At 36.5% G+C, this 18,191-nt stretch overlaps 2 protein-coding genes across 2 annotated transcripts in view; one reads left to right on the top strand and one right to left on the bottom strand.

Annotated features, from left to right (window-relative positions):
* The window catches only part of LOC5578520 (polypyrimidine tract-binding protein 2), a 1,002,030-nt gene that overhangs the window by 978,515 nt on the left and 5,324 nt on the right, over positions 1-18,191 (bottom strand). The window lies entirely within an intron of this gene.
* Positions 15,588-16,280, top strand: LOC5571639 (lectin subunit alpha). The gene is made up of 2 exons (XM_001659769.2): positions 15,588-15,746; positions 15,809-16,280. Exons 1-2 carry the CDS (start codon positions 15,633-15,635, stop codon positions 16,181-16,183), a joined length of 489 nt encoding a protein of 162 aa, XP_001659819.2. The 5' UTR covers positions 15,588-15,632; the 3' UTR covers positions 16,184-16,280.

Here is an 18,191-nt window from a genome sequence, read left to right as displayed (position 1 = left end):
ATCTCATTAGGGCAGCTGAAAGAGCATTGGAAGATATGTTGAAAACTGAACTCAACTCAATTCTGACGAAAATGCAGATGGGACTGACTTGCGATTCACGGCAGTATAGATTATGCAAATAAAAGCCATGTTCAACCAAGTTATTAAAGTGGTCAGCAAACATGGTTGACATAATAAACTGGCATTGGCGCCACACTGAGTTTACAATTGATTCAAACGCTTATATCTTAACACCCTGAAAATATAGTAAAATGTCTTGTTCTCAGTTCGAGTGGTAAAGGTTATTCACAGGTAGATCGGAACTTCAGAAAACATCGAAAAATTGTACTAAGGGAGCATCCGTAAACGACGTTACATTTTTTGGCCGATGTTGACTTCATTTCCTTAATCGTAGTCTATTGTCACAACTTTAAATAAAAATTTAGTATACAAAATTCAAACAATGTTTTTGAAAAAATACAAACAAAGTAAGAATAACTTATTGCCTTGCAAATGCGTCATAGAGAGAGTTTCAATAGTTATACATTCACAGAGATGTGGACAGAACACTTTTGTATGTTTTTTGGGGGTGAACCCAAACTTTTGCACGGGAGTGTATATCATATATGGTCGGTTTTCAGAAAGACTAGAATAGACTAGGGGACATTTTGACCTTGCAAATATAAGTCAAAAACTTTATCAATTCTGATCTGTTTGATGCTTATTTGTTTTACCAAATAATTAAGTTCAAATATAATAAGAAATAATGAAAGAATCTTGTTGTTATCAATGCTTTATAGTACGTTTTCCTGAAATCACAAAGAAATTCCTGGACCGATCTAGCGAAAATAATACAAGAATATCAAAGATTCATGGAATAACTATAATTTTAATTAACCTTCCAGTGTCAGCAAAACAATTGTTTTTATTTATTTTATCATCAACAAAACTTTCCAATATATCTCTTTAAATGTCAATAAACGAAAAAAATCCAAATGATCAAGTGATAAGTAATTTATAACTGCAAATGTTCAATCATCTTTAGTTTATTATTGGCTTCTGAATCAGTTTTCACTAAACAGTGAGCATCGATACACTTTCGTTGCACTTCCTGCTTTTCAAACCTTATATGGATTCATTTATACTCCATTTTCAATCACCTGTTATGTTTGTTTGAAATTTTCGAAATAATATTATAATATTTTTTTATATTTATATGAGTGGATTTTTGGCATTGGTGAGTTCGTCACTATTTGCATAAATGTTTGACCATTCTAAAGACGCTTTTTAATTCATTCCATTCACTGCAGCATAACTTAAAAGAGGTTTTTTTTTCTAAAATTCAGGAGAACTCAGAGTTTTACTTCCTTTTATCAGAAATTTTAAAATGACAAGTGTCGATGGAGTTGTTCGTAAAAAACTGAATACCGACAATACAATTTCTCTACAACAAGTAAAACTTTTTTTTACGATATTTAAATATCTGTGACAACAAATTACTCAGATCTACGTTATCTTTTAAGAAACTCTCAGTTGGTGATTCGTGTTTCGGAATCCACATAAGGTATAAAGAACAATGCATAACACAAACATTTTGTTCTTGAAATTGTTAAGTGTTGCCTAAGGTGATTTGAAAATGGCATGTATAGAGATGTGGAAGGTGTGCAAAGAGAGATGTGGAATTATTATTTCTTCAAAGAGTATAATCTTTCATTAAAATGAGTGTCTTCTACAACGACTCATAATATTATTGTCAATTGCACTTATGACAGCACCTTCGCCAACCTCAGTTATGGTAGAACATGAATCCGGTCTCAAATGTCTCAACGATGATCATTTTTACAAATTGGGGCCATTTTTGTAATCGAATTCAGCAATTTTCATATAATGTTAAACACCTAGAGATATGCAACGCCCTATTTGCTCTAAGTAATTCATTGGGTTTGGTTCGAAATATACTTCTTTCTATTTCCAAAACGTTTGATTCATGCTTAATTCAATATTTTGTTTTATTTTATAGCAGTTCATATAGACTTCTAATAGTGTTTATCATGCAAATTTGAACTCAAAACACTTTTGTAGGTGAACTTTTCTATAAATTCTTTTATTAATTGAACAAAATCTAATTCTCTCTCCCAACTGCAATGATGCAAAACAGTAGTTTGGTTGTCGGTTTTCATGTGTTTGCATACCCATTATCAAAGTTACCCCAAAACCGAAAATAGACTTTCGATCATATGAAACATTATCGGTCCATACAAAGTGAATTGTCTTACAATCTTTCAACTGCAATCGATAAATTCGATACCAGCACTATGTTTTAAAATCTATATAAATAAAAATGGAGTGGTGTTTGTATGTCACGAAATGGCTTACGAACGGGTCAACGTATTTGAATGATAATTTCTACGTTTTGTTCCTCAAGGGTTCCGACGTGTTTGTATGTATAAAAATCCCAGTATATTCACCGAACATGTAGGGAAAAACGAGAGTGAACGGAACTACCATTTTATATGAAAAGATCCATAGCGTTTTTCAACAGCCAGACGAAGTTTGCCGGGACCGCTAGTATGAAATAAAAATCAATGAAACAGAATGTAAAAATATTCAGATTTTCTCCTAAAAAAAAACTATCAAAGTTACCCCGTTTTACGGTCCATATTTTTGAGTGATATTGAAACGAGTCTGCGACACAATAAATGCTTCATTTTTATATTCTTATAGTGTATATACATGTAGCACGAATAAATTTATAATTATATAAATGAAAACATTACCAAAAATTTTTAATGACAGCAGAACGAAAACAAAATATGATATCGAATATTTCAATGACAAATTGGACATCAAAGCATCAATTTGATACTGAAAACAGAATATGTTTTCCACTTGCTTTCTGTTTGATGCTAGACTTTGCTCGGATAGTGTGTGTCCAATAACAGTAATAGTGTGGGTTTTAGTATGATATAGACATTTTATATTTTTGTGTGTATTTTTCTAACATGGATTTTGTAAAAATAAAATTATTCTATAAATAATCTTGGCATTTGGTAAGAAAATAGTAGGAAACAATTAATTGTAATAGTTTTATTCCGTAACTCGTTACTACTACCTCTATCATTAAACTATGATCCAGAAAGCAGCTTTATGCGGAAAGATGCATTTTGAGCTTTAGAATGAGAAATGAGACGAATACGGTCTTAAACAAAGTTGTTGGTGTTAGTTAGGCCCTTCACGGTGCCCCGACAGACCGTTATTATGCAACATAATTGTCCATCAAATCTGAGCACAGGGATCGATTCCTGAGATCATTATGCACCTCTGGGCCAATTTTTAAAAAAATCCCTAGGAGGAATCTCGAGAAATCTTGATTTGAAGTTTTTTACTTAAAAATTCAATATAATCCATATTAAAATTTTGCAATAGCACTGAAAAAAACCTTCAAAAACGCTCAAAAAGTTGGCCAAACTGTTCTCAACTGGTATATAATTATAACCGTTGTTATTATTAGAAATATTTACAACTGACTTTAATTACCAGAGTGGTTTATATATGTTTTTACATGGCTTAAACCCGTAAGCTTTGTTTAATAGAACGAAATCTAAAAAATAAATTTCAGTATTATATTGATGTTATGTTCGATGAACGTAAAACATTCAATGCTGAATACAACAGGGTTTTAACTAGACGGAAAACATGATTGTCATATGTCACAAGTGTTCGAAGTTTAACAAATTCTTTAACAATTGCAAAAAAAATCCCCAATAAGTACTACTTAACTATTAACATCACTAGGACTTCCATTCTCTATACCTGCAACCACTCACTTCGTTAATAATAGAATTCATCGTCAATCTGTCATAGGTCTTGTTCGAGTCAGCAACGAAAATCTAGCTGTGGCATGTTCATATACTTAACTAGTAGATGGTAATATCTTAACATAAACTGGGAAAGGTGATTAAGCTGATGCATACAATCAAGTGTGAGAATTGTAGACGAGGTGCCCACTTCTTTTTTTGGAAAATTACATGGAATGAAAAGGAGATGAGTTTCCGAATTTACTGTTCAATATTGCGTTTTGTCGCATATACTCCTTGATTTTGCAGAAGAGGACTTTATTTGAATTGATCGCAGTGTTATAGGGCAGGGTTTCACTATTTTAAAAAAGCACAACTGGGATAAGCTTGTAATGCCGTTTACTCTGCCTGTTTTGTTGGTGCTGAGGCAGTGTTTGATGGGAATGTAGTTGAAGAGCCATAGAACACTTGTTACGTATGAAAAAGATGTTTACCGTATAGTAAAAACACGTGTTCTTGCTGCGAATACCTAACCAGCTTAAAGTCTCGCAACTTACAAAGGGAAACGAAATGTCTACACTATTGCTTGATAAAGGCTCATCTGACTTCATAGATCCATTCTTTCATTAATAACTACGACAAAACACCTCGCGATCCTTTATCGTACAACATGGAAAAGTTTTTCGAAAAGTAAATCAATATTCAATAATAATGCAAAGAAGGCAACGATGAATGCAAGTGTGCCCAAATGAAATATCATTGTCAATTTGCCATGTATAAAACGCTGATGCTTGGCTCTCTAACCACATTTACTTAAGAACAGGAGCGAAGACTATTAAGCAAATAAAATACGGCAAACTTCAGTGGGTTGGTCATTTAGTGCGAATGCCGGAATAAAAAGTTGCATCAATCAGATGAAGGTCAGCGGGCCTGTGGAAGACACCCGCGTATGTTCATTATGATATTGACGTGAGCGTACCAGAGCAACCAAATCAGTCCAGATTTGAAACAAGCGTTTGGTCCATGGTCTAATCTGCTATAACCGTAACCACATGATTTATCTTCTAACTATTATTGTGGTACATTTATACGAAGGTCCTTTTTCTCAAAATAACAACAATGTGAATTGTTAATTTATTTGTTTGACCTTTCAATCGGTTCAACATAGAGAACAACAACAAGTTAAACTTAAACCAGTGCATTATGGAAAAAAAACGGCTCCATCCCATTACCCCGAACGCCATTACCCCGAACGCCACTACCCCGAACGCCACTACCCCGAATGGGTCACTACCCCGAAAGCCATTACCCCGAATGGGTCATTACCCCGAACGCCACTACCCCGAATGAGCCATTACCCCGAATCAGTAGCGCAACCAGAATTTCTTTCTGAGGGGGGTTTTAAAAATTTGAATTTGAGCTAGTATTTTTATTAGAAAAAAATCGACCTGAAGATTTAAATAAACTTCACTTGTTTAACACGCATAGTAAAAATTGACAAGCAGCTTCATTTTTTACCGAAAAATAATCACGGCAACTTTTTTGTTTCTCGATAGTTCTGCACCATTTTTTCACAAGTTCTCAAAAAATATTCTAGTTTTAGAATCGGTGTCGATATTGATCATTGGTCATTTGGATTCGGAGATATTCCAAAATTCCTTGGGGGACCGACGCGTAGCCGTAACCCACCTCAATTTCTCAGGCTACAGAAATCTGAATACAGTGTATTCGGATATTCACTCCTCGGAGCAATACATTAATTAGAGTATGTTTTGAAAAAATATAGAAATTTGGTGCAGCCATCTTTGAGTAATGACCATTTAGATTTCTGGTACCACACTGGCCAAATAAAGACCTTTAAACTTCAAAAAACATCATATTGTAATTTTTAGATATCTCCAAGAATACTTATCCGATTTGTATTATTTTTTTTGTAAATTTCACATTTTATTTTTTTGATAAATTGACCAAACACAAAATGACTGCCAAAGATATTTTATATGGAGAATGTCGGTCCCCCAAAGAACATCGGAGTATCTGCAAAACTAGATCGCCAATGATTAATATCGACAAGGATTCTTAAACTAGAAGAGTTTTTTGAGAATTTGTGCTCTATAAATCAGTGTAAAATTTAATAAAATACTGAGCTAACTTAAACATTTTCATTGCTTCGGGTACTGCATATTATGGTAACCTTCCGTTGATCCCCGCCAAAAGCACCAGTACTGAAGTGTTAAAAAGTTCCCAATGTATCTAAATATTTGACAAACTTTTTCACACAAAGCCTTCAATTTGTTATTAGGAAAAGGCAAGAAAATTTCGTTATCTATAAGTTTTTTTTTTATCAAACTCTTCAAGGGTCTAAGAGTTGAAGAAAAAAACATGACTTAGAAGATGTAAATGTAAAAACTAATGAAACTCTTATTGTTAATATGTACCAAACAAATTTACTGCCGCGTAGTTGCAAAATATGTGTAATAATGGGTATCAAAAATCTACTTGGTAATCCTTATTTTTTTTTCGGCTCTGGGGGGGGGGGGTGGTTTGACCCCCAAATCCCCCCCCTGGTTGCGCCACTGCCCCGAATAGTATGAGATACAGTATAGTATCTTGTTTTGCGTGCAAAAATGCGTCTCCAATGAAGGCTGGTAATTAATGGCACGAAAAATTCGTCGGTAAAATGTTCATCATATATATTCCCTTCTTTTATATGCCAGCTATTCTTTCGAAATATCTTGATGACAACTATATTCTTCTCATTCTTTCTGAGACAGTGCCTGTTTATCAGCTCAGTGGGCCCCTTCGCAAATAAAAGGGTTCATTTACAAATTTTATTTCGCCAACAATTGCCATTTTTAACACCTACCCACCCCCTCGTACTTTTTTTTAATAGAAATTCTACATATTGTGAATGGGCTGTAACATTTTGAGGACAACCACCCACAAATTTTTTGCTCCCTTCAGCGTTACGAAATTTGTGAATGGGCTTCAATAAAATAAGCCTTTTATTGACTGAAAGGAATTCGAATCCATAACCCTCAATATGGTGTTGCTTAACAGATGCCGGTATTTGGACTTGTTGGTGGTGTTCATATTTCAATTTTGTTTTTGAATAAATATTTTTCTTTCATATGAATATAGGTTGTGTCATAGCATCGCGTTGTTACAGTGATCATTCACGTCATAGCTGCAAACAATTCATCAGAAATTTGCCCTTCTTTTTTAAATAGGCGTTCTTTCACATTTTTGTTGGATAAGCTAGTCACTAATATTTCCATATAGAACAGCTTTTTATAAAGGAATATATCTTGAAGGCATTCACTAAAGTGATTCCTGCTATAATTCTAATTTATTTTCCCTTTCTTTTATCTTCTTGTATTAAAACAGACAGGTCTCTTATGGATTTACTCACCACTTTTCTGCCATCATCATTTCTTCATTATCTTGAATCAAAATAATATTTTTTTGTGGTTATCTCACAGAAATTCAAATTAATGATCCCACAAATCAACAAAAGTTCTTACTGTAGCGTCAATCAGAGGCCGCCGATTTTTCTAACATGTACAAGTGTACAAGTGCGATAGCGGAACGGTCGTCTATTAGGTTGGTTTTGCAGCGACTATCTCAGGGTGAACTTCCATTACCATCGTTTACGAAACAAAATCTTTAAGAAGATCTTAATCTTAATGCCCGACACCTATAAACATGAGTAAAGGAAGTGGCTACCGACGTCCAATAAGAGACTTTACTACATCCTAATTTTGTACATATTATAGCTATCCTTCTCATAATAAATTCACCCTTCTTTTCGAAATAGGCTGTCCTTCAGAGCATTGCAATGTGGCTGTGTGAATCTTCCCAAAATTAGAGGACAAAACAATATGTTTCAAAATGTTATCCATTCGGGGTAATGGCGTTCGGGGTAGTGACCCATTCGGGGTAGTGGCGTTCGGGGTAATGACCCATTCGGGGTAATGGCTTTCGGGGTAATGGCGTTCGGGGTAGTGTCATAGAATCAAAAAAACATACTTAAGCCATTCCGGTGAGTTAAGTCAGTTGTCAAAAAAAAATCTAATTATAACAATGGTAATAATTGTATACGAATTGAGAACAGTTTGGCCAACTTTTTGTGCATTTTTGTTGCTTTTTTTAGCGCTTTTATGTAATTTTAATATGAATTATATTGATTTTTTATGTTAAAAACTTCAAATCATGATTTCTCCAAATTCCTCCTAGGGATTTTTTTAAAAATTGGCCCAGAGGTGCAGAATAACCTCAGGAATCGAGCCCTATACTCAGATTTGATGGACAATTTTCTTTCATAATAACGGTCTGTCGGGGCACCGTGCCCTTTGTTTGGCGTATATAAAATTAGGGTGGTCCACATTTTCATAAAAATGGTATAACTAATTTTCTTATTTTTATTCGTTTTGATCCATATTGCGGACACTTAAGGCTTCAGTGAAGTACAACCAACCGAAAAACAAATGAATCGAATAGCTCTTTATGAAACCGCAGCATAATCTTGCCGTGCATACACTTAAATTTCACGTGATGAGTAATGGTTTGGACTCCACATCTTGAAATAAATTTAATAAATAAAAATGTATAGCCTCTTCATGATGCTTATTTCGGAAACAACCACACTTTTGCTTCATATCCCATGCACTTTGATTCGAATTCCGGACAGCTCTTGAAAATCTCAATAAGAATAGTCAAATCATTAATTAAACTCACTAAACCGTTAAAACTATTAAAGTAAGGACTGTTCATTTTATAAAGTGGACACTTTGGACATGCAATATCTTTTTAATTTATCAATGAAATCGAAATCGGTTTTCTGTACATCGTTCGACTAATATTGTACAATGCTGTGGTAATAAAAAAGTTACAAAATTATATGATTTCACACTAATAAGGCACAACGTTTAGAACGGTCGATTTTTGGAGGTTATCAAAATCAAGGATTATTAAAAATCGGCAGGAAAATTCGACAATTTATATTTTTTATTTTCAAAAAATGGTTGTACTTAGAAAGCATCATCAATTAGAAGCTTGCTAAAAAATATCAAGTTATTTTTGGAGAAGCAATTTTGCAGATATCATAAAATCATTTTTTATCAATTTTTTTTAAAGAAAAATATCTTAAATTTAAATGGAACTGATATGAGTAGAATTTTAAGGTTTAAAGTACGTCCAGACGGAAGTAATAATATAGTATTTATAATAAAAATAACTTACGCCTTCATAGAGTTGCTGATTTAGTCCCCACGTCATATTTTAAGCACAATAGAAAAACAAATAATTGACCACTCAAAGCACAATGACAATCATCAAAATTGGGAACACTGCTTGAATTAAATCAAATTTATTTTGCATGTATTATTTTCTGAATGTGTTATTCTGAGACTACCTATCAACATATTTGAGAAAAACGCTTACAGTTTGCTCTAGATCGATAAACATGCGTATATAATTTTAAAAGTATGGGATTTTTCAATAAAACGACCATAAAGAGTAAATTTGGTACCCAAGAATGCGGTTAAAACTCAAGATTTTGCTTTTTTATACATATATAGTTTCTGTAGTAATCTAAACCAGTTTTGAACACGCTTATTACTTTACTTTTTTGCTGGTAGTAAAAAGATGGTGTATCAGCAAATTTGACCATAAGGAACAGATCACTAAAGTGACTCAGCGTCAGGAACTGATGGAATATTATTGATGTTTTTAAAAGCTCTACCTTAAGTTGAATAGTAAAGGATGCCAACATACAATTTGTTCATTAAATTTAGGATTTTTTTCATGCGAAAAATAATGCTTAAACTTGACGAACAGTTTTTCTTAGGAGTTTTTGCAAAAACTATTTAGTTCTTCAACCGAAAGCATTTTGTAAGTTTCTGTATTTTCATAACATTGTAGAATAATAGTTGAACGATACACAGAAAACCGTTTACGATTTCATCAATAAATAAAAAAGATATAGCATAAACAAGGTGTCCACTTTATAAAATGAACAGTCCTTATTAGTATGGATTGTCAAAAAAGAATGTTCATTTAAATCAACTTTGCCAAAAAAATATATTGTTTTTGTAGCTATTGAAATGACCGATTATAAGCTTTTTTCCTATGGTGACATAGGGTGCTCCAAAGTAAGCTGGTTTTCTGGCTCCAGCGTTTTCAATTCAAATATCTCGTCAAAAAAGTATCTAAAACACTTTCAGAACTTTGAAAAAATAGTTATTTGGAGAGTGAAGGAACTCGCTATCTCTTTCCGTTTGGGAGTGATTGTTGTTTTTATTGCAAAAACATGCCACTTTGATTGTGAATATCTCTGATTGGAGTAAACTTTAAAAATATGTTTTGACAGCATTCAAAACAGAGAATGAAATATACAACTTGAAAAAATTACAGATGTGTAATTTTTGTAACTCTAATATAACGCCTTAATTTTTTTTTTTCAGAAAAAAAAACAACGACTTTTGAAGTAAACTTTTTCTGCATGAATTTTGTTTGCATGAAACCCCCTACGTGCGAATACATTCAACACATAAAACTCAATGACTAGATTACTGCTTCTACATGCAAGTACCGTGGTGCAAATGAAATTCAAAATCCGGATGATTATGGGTCTTTATTCAAGTTCATGGACGAAGGATTTCATCATTGACGATATATTGCATTCTCTAATAGTGCTAAGCTCCATCGAAGTTAATACCCCAATCGCGTATTAACTTCGATGGAGCTTACCACCATAAGAGTTTATTCCAAGTATAGGGGTCTGCCCCGAATACCGAAGCACGATCAATCTTGCACAAGTCGAATTCATCAGAATGAAAACGTATCGATGTTTGTTTGACGTCATTTGAGTTTTCGGTCAACGTCACCCCAACAAGAAAGTGTATGCTCAGCAATTCTGTTTATGTTTATTTCTCACAGCAAACAAAGAAAATGTTGTCAACATTGCCTTACTACACAGGCAATTGGATTGGGCTATATTAACAAAGTATGGTATCATTTTCTTTTTTTATTTTTTGTATTGGTATGAAGTAACTTTATATTAATTTCTTAAATCTAGGTATTTTGTGGTTAACAACGCTATCATCCATATTTGGTAGAACTAAATTGAGCTAATATTTAAATTTTGTTTAAAGTGTATTACACGCACACACACACTTATTTTAGAATGCCGTTTCTCAGCCAATTTTAACCGAGATTTGCACAACCGAGTAGTCGGTAAACAAATTTCACAAGATCTCAGGAAATAGAGCTGAGTATCAGTAGAGTATCGCTGCTAAGCATCCAATCCCTCCATGAGTCGATGTTCCATGACTCGATATCGACTCATGGAACCATACTGGAAACAAAATTTCATGGTTACTATGATGGTCCCTTCAAACAGCTTTCCAAAGGATTGCTGTTCCATGACTCGATATTTCCATGAGTCGATGGTCCGATGGTTACGATACTGCGAGCCGAGGCCAGAGACTCGTAACTGCATGAAAAGACATTTGGTTCATCCGTAGATGCTATGTCCACACATCCGGGGAAGTGTGTATTGAATAAACATTCTAAAACTTCTTCATCGGAAGAAGTAAAGTCACCATTAGGTAAGCGAATTTCGTTCACTTGGAAATCCTTAGATTTTGCAAGAATTTTGTTCAACCGACTGACTTCACTCAAACTGGAAACATTTGTACAAAGGTTTTTCCAGCCGGATCGTTCAGCAGAACGAAGAGCCTTCTTGTAAGCCTTGCGAGCTGACTTGAACGACTCTGATCCAGCTGAACGGCGTCTGTTCCAACTCCTTCTACATTGTTTCCTGAGTCTAGTCAGATCGGAATTCCACCATGGGGTCCCTCTTGTAGTCTTTACAGACCGCAGAGGACATGCTTCTTCAAAAGCTTCCATAATGTAGGATGTTGTAGTATCAACGGCATCATCCAGATCACTTGGATTTTCAATGGACGGAGAATATCCATGAAATTTGGTCGCAACCAATTCAATGTAGAGTTCCCAGTTTGTTGACCGGGGATTCCTAAAACGCAAAGTCTGCGCAGTTACATTTGAATGTTCAAAGAAGATGTAGCGATGATCAGATAATGATTCCTCATCTGATACATGCCAATTCGTCAACTCGTGACTGATTTTATTCGAGCAGAGCGTTATGTCTAACACTTCTTCTCTATTAGAAACCATGAAGGTTGGGCGATTGCCTATGTTAAGTAATCCAAGGTCTGTACTACTTAAGTATTCCATCAGACTGGAGCCTCTCAAATTGATATCCGAGCTGCCCCAGATGATGTGATGAGCATTGGCATCACTGCCCACAATCAGCGGAAGGCCTTTTGTTACGCAGTGTACGACAACTCGTTTGAAGTCATCCGTTGGGGATGGTTCATCATGTGGTAAATATACCGAACAATAGACGTATTTCCTGTTGAGGTCACCAACAGAAACATCGATTGTGACAGCACATACATCTCTGGTAGTTAACTCAGAAATGAGTGTAGCAACGATTGCTTTATTAACGAGCACGCATGCGCGGGGCATGGAGCGCGAGTTTGCCATTTCAAGTTTGCTAAAAGTAGCAAAAACTGGGTCCACAAGGTTACCTAGATAGAAGTTCCCTCTACGAAAGTAGGGTTCTTGAACTAGCGCCACTTGGGCTGCACCATTTTGCATGAGTCTGCAAAGATTGATCGTTGCTGTTCTTTTATGCTGAAGATTGATCTGAGCTAACCTAACCGTAGCCACTACCCAAACTAGGCAGGATTAAGCTTTTTGCAATCTCAGCACGAAAAAGACCAGCAACGAAAAAACCAGATCGGTATCTATTTAAAGTCGCCAAAGGCGAAAGAGCACAGAATACACTGTGTAAAACGCATAATGCGAATCCATATAGGTGATAATTTAAATTAAATGTCAACATATTCATAATCCCACCCTTATTAAGCCTCAGGATAGAGACTGAAGAAGGGCAGCCGATTATCTCGGAGAAACACAAGGTCACCTGCACCATTGCTCCGGGTAGCACAGGCAGGACTCAATACTGTGGAGGGCGCCCTGGTACCCCACAGGCTCCGTTTGCGGTTAGGTTTTATTTAGACCCCCCTAACCATTCATTCTTAGGCACGGTACGCATCACACCATAAATTAGGGGTCACCTGTGAGGTGGACTTTTACCACCGGAACAGGCAGTCCGTAGTGTTAATTCTTAGCCAGTTGAAACAACCGCTACCGACACTACGCGGCTATCTAGGCTGCTCGGGAAAAGGAGGTTAATATTGATGATTAACTCCTGACGTGCCCAAGCAGCCATTAAAACAACAAATTAAAGTTTTTAAATTTTATAATCAAGCCTTTATGCCAAACACTGTCGAATGCTTTATCTATGCCTAGAAGAGCAAGACCAGTAGAATAGCCTTCAGATTTGTTGGAACGAATCAAATTTGTTACACGTAAAGGTTGATGAGTGGTCGAATGATTTGAGAAACACTGCTACACCCTACTGGAGGCGGTGATGATGATAATGATAACGATGATGGCGTTGACATCGGGAAAGGGCCCATCGTCGTCGTGAAATTCAAATGTGCCATCGCACAGTCCTCTGGGGGCATATGAAGGTTGTGGAAATGGGCTCCCGTCGGCTACTCTGTCCAATCGCAATTCGCGCACATCGAAACCAACTATAGGGCTCCAACCCAGCAGTCAGTCAGTCAGTCAGTGGCAAGCAACCTGTTCGCATGTGGATAAATTAATTTCCAATCTGTTTGTGCCGTAACAAGATCAACCAGACCGATAGACCTGGGTTCCTCCCCCTCTGGTTTCGGGGTGTCGGACTAACCAGGTGGGGTTCCAGTTGGTTTTGGCTTGTTGGGAATGTGGTCACATGCTGCGATTTTCATTGCATTTATGCGATGCTCAGGTGACAATGGTCTGATTTTCTGGAACCGGTGAAGTGATGTAAGCACAATCTGACTTATTTGACGGATTGGTCAATTCGGTTGACTATTTGAAGATTCTATTTACTGTCAGGTTAACATTTGAGTAATTTTTAATTTCGTTAAACGTTTTATACCGCTTCGATCAACATTTCTGGCCGTGCATTTTCCAACGAAATAGACTGAATTATCAGAAGCCATACCAGGCGCACATTGATTTGAATACTTCCCGTGGTCATTCTGGGTCAATCATCGATGAATTATTAAAAGCCATCAATTATAATTAATTACCCTACTGATGCAGGCCTCACTAGCCCGAGCATAACCCCTTTAGTCATCACGTTGATTTTAATAACGGCCTGGAATATAATGAATGCAGCAACATATTCCGCCGGTACTATTTCTATCCATGCGTTGCACTGTACACTGGAGACTGGTGCATTTGATAAACGCCATTATTTTCAAAGGTCATTTCAAATGTTCCAAAGAGCTTTAAAACGTTGCAAATCGAACGGAGCAGGAGATAATTCTCGCGTTTAGTATCATATAGGCGTATCTACAGTGATCGATTTCATTTCGACGATTATCTTTTGGGATCAGTATACGTAATTCAATGGAGTTACGCCATTATAATACTGTACGCGAGAATTTGTTAACTCAGAAACTTGCATTGCTTTGATTGGCATACTCAACAATATTGCGGCGCTCATTTCAAATCCAGCGGCGGTGGTAACGCGCAGATAATATGCGCGCAAGTCAAACGCAACAACAAATTTCAAGAAGGCTTGGATTGATCCATTCTGCAAGGACGCAAATGTTCCAAATTTGCCAAATCTGAAACATTTGAAGATTGAGACGGTATGTCGAGATTTTCAGATAAACGCATTCCGTGGATTTCTCTTGCAGAGCACAATATCTTTTACAAAGCAAAGTCATGCTTCGACATGGGTTCGACTTCATTTCTAGTCGGTTACTTTGTTTCTGTTTTCAAGTAGGTTTGGCAGCATGTGCCAAGTCAGTATTCACGCGGATCGAAATCAAACAATCTTACAATAAATGTTCCATGAACCAAAATTAACTCGTTAATGGTCCTATTTATCGATGGTCTCCAAACAAGACATACCACTTTGACCGGGGGAAATCACTTTCTTATCTAACCCGAGCAAAACAACTGACCGGCGGTTGACCTTATCGGAAAGAATGCTGGAATTTAAGCAACTAGGGTCGATGTACCAATAGCCGCATAGCTAAGAACAAATATTCGTATAAAATCGAAAAATAAAGCCTGCGGAATTATTTTTAGATCATCTGAAAGCTTTTTATCTTGGCTTTGTGGAAAAATTATGAAACATAAGAAAACTCATGTTTTTGTATTTATTATCGCTTGTGCCACTATAGGAACACATGTGCCTATAGTAACACTATTCCTAATTTCTGTTCCTATAGTAGCACTAGCCTCACGGAATAGGCAAAACACAAATCAAAACCGTATTTTTACAAAACTTTTATATTTTTCCTTTGAAGTGTGGATCAAAAGCGTTCGATTGATGTAAAAAAGTTAGTAATTTATCAACTATTTTGTTAAATAACAAAATAGTTTCTCTTAGTAGTGCTACTGTAGGAACAGTAGGTTAACTATAGGTGCAAGGGAGCTAAAATTTTAAGCAAAACTATTTATTTCAACCATTTTTTGAACAAAATCGAGCTGTGTGTCAATGGCACTTAGATAAATAGCTACTGATCTTCATGTCAAAAATTATTTTGCTACGATTACCAGTGAAACGGCCGTAAAACGCCACTAGTGCGACTATAGGGGACCGTCCACTAAGGGAACATCGACCCTATCAGGTCCAATATAAATGACCCGCTTGGTGCATTCTGTCACAGACGATTTTTCACTCCTAACCTTAAAATGATGCGCTTCGTTGTTCGGATTGCCGCTGCTTTAGCGATTTGGGCGTCTATCGCCACAGCTCAGGAGCTTTACTGTACCTCGCCATCGAAGTTCTACGTCTCCAGAGTTGTGGTAAGCTTCTGAGAGTTGGACTTCTATAAAGAACCCTATTTTTATTTGTTCAAATCCCACAGCACAATTGGATTGGAGCCGCCGAGTATTGTCATTTGCTTGGTATGCGGATGGCAGTGATTGATTCCGAGGCCAAGCAAAACGAAGTTGTCCGGCTGGTGGAGCATTCGTTGGTGTTCAATGCCACCCGGACGGATCTGTGGATTGGAGCAAGTGATCTGGCCGAAGAGGGCAAGTTTGTGTGGCTCGAAACAGGTATGGAGGTGAGCAGGACTTACACCAACTGGGCCCGAAGTCAGCCGGACAATGCCTGGACTGGTGAGCACTGTATTCACATGTGGTACGAACCGTCCAGGAATTTTACCTGGGAGTGGAACGATTTGGATTGCGAGCGGAAGTTGGTGCCGGTTTGTGAGAATATACCTAATGTGCCGTAATTTAGCGCATTTTCGAAAAATTACAATAAACCTAAAATGTGACAAAGAAGACACTATTCTCTGGTAATAAGATTGAAAAATCTGGATAACAGTATAACAGACGACGGCACATAACTTATTTCTGTTCCATAATGCGACATTTATTTGAGTTGTTCTTTTTAATATCGTCTCATATAGATTTGACAAGAAAATTTGTAGGAATGGCTGCGAACAACTTTTATAGTGATAGTTCTTCAACTTGAGTATCATAAATGTGCATACCCAACTAACATTCACTCATTTAACAAACACCATTATGGCAGTTTTATCCAGCATCATGTTTTGTAACTTTTTAATAATTTCCATGGCCAACCTTTGTTAAAGCATTGTTCACACATTGTTTCACACACATGTTTCCCGAGAAGAACTAGCCCAGGGCTAAAAATCTCGTTAATAAAGATAGAAAAAAAAATTGTTCACACAAATTTGGAGAAACTTTAAAGCATGTCGTTGAATACCAACTTTATTTTTTAGCTTTAAAAACGTTTTACAAGCATTTAGTTCAGCTTTTATACGGCTGGTCTAAAAATAATTAAAGACTAATAAAAACAATAAAATATTTTTCTAGGCACTTTATAAATGTAGTGTGCACTATTGTTATGATAGTATAACAATCTTATATAAAAATCGCCTGTATACTGGATTCGAACTCGAGACCTTCCAATCGTCAGCGGTATGCCTTGCCATCTGCGCATTATACTAGAGATGGGCAAAAAGAATCGGAGCCGTTCAAAAGATCCGGATCACTCAAAAGAACAAGTGATCCGTGGCTCTTTTTTTGGCAAGAGTCGGTTCATTTGATCAGCACGGATCAGCCAAGAAATGGCCCGGAAAAGAACGAACCGATTATTTTCCCCTATGCCTCCTTCGTTCGTTTCTTGGCATTATTATAAAGCTCGTCATGTGCTTTGCTCGCCACGGCGCAGATACGAAGACCAAGGGTGGAACTGGCGGCTCTTTACTGCTACCCCAACGTGTCGCTGGTTCTGGACTTAGGTTGGCGGCTTTTCAATTTTACTCCCATTTGACAGCCGCCCTCCACCCTTGACGAAGACAGTTTGCTGCAGGTCCGCACAGCCAAACCACTTATCTGGCCCGCAAACTTGAATGAAAGATAGATGAAAGATAGAGAGAGAGAAAGTGCACACTTGAATGGCAAAGCACATTTTGCTTCATCCTTTTGGTTCGGGTAGTGAAAATCGGCGGAGTGCATCGTGAGTTTCTGGGGAAGAATGAGAGAGCAAAAGAGACGGATGGTACGACGCATGTCGCGCAACAGAGAGTAGACCGCTCTTTTTCCGTTCTCTCGGTTCAGTTCACTCTTTCTTAGCGAACCGCTGAGCCACTGAACCGTTCAAAAGATCCGGTTCACTAAAATGAATGATTCGGGTCGGATCCGTTCACTGAAATGAGCCGATTTGCCCATCTCTACATTATACCGTCCAGTGCAAAATATAAACTTCTCATAGCTGAATATTGACCATGTTCGAGCTTCTATTCGACAACGTCTAATCAACACATTGTACGCTAATCTACAACTGAACAAGCATATTATTCAGCTGCTGTTAGGTGCTGTTCCAAGCTGAGTTCAGTCGGCTATTTTTAGCGCACAGTGAGAAAATTTATGTCGATGTTGGTCAAAATAATGTTTATTTACACAAAGTAAAAACAGTCTGAAATGATTAATCTAATTTCATAATAAATTTTAGTTTGTTCAAAACTGATTAATTAACTTAAATAATTTTATAAATTATAGTTTGATTATTTTTTTATTTGTATTTTTCATAAACCTATTATATATGCATTGAAGTAAAAGTTTTCTGTATGAATATATTTGAATCATTTGAAGGGTTAGTCCTCAGAACCTACCTGAATAGAAAAATATTCGAATATCTTGATGCGATTTTTATTTTCGGAAATGGCCAAGTAAATCATTTTTCTTAGAGCGCCGTATTTATTCAGTTGTGAA

This window comes from Aedes aegypti, chromosome 1 (assembly GCF_002204515.2).
Source record: "Aedes aegypti strain LVP_AGWG chromosome 1, AaegL5.0 Primary Assembly, whole genome shotgun sequence".
Lineage (NCBI taxonomy): Eukaryota > Metazoa > Arthropoda > Insecta > Diptera > Culicidae > Aedes > Aedes aegypti.
This window is presented reverse-complemented; position numbering and strand designations above follow the sequence as displayed.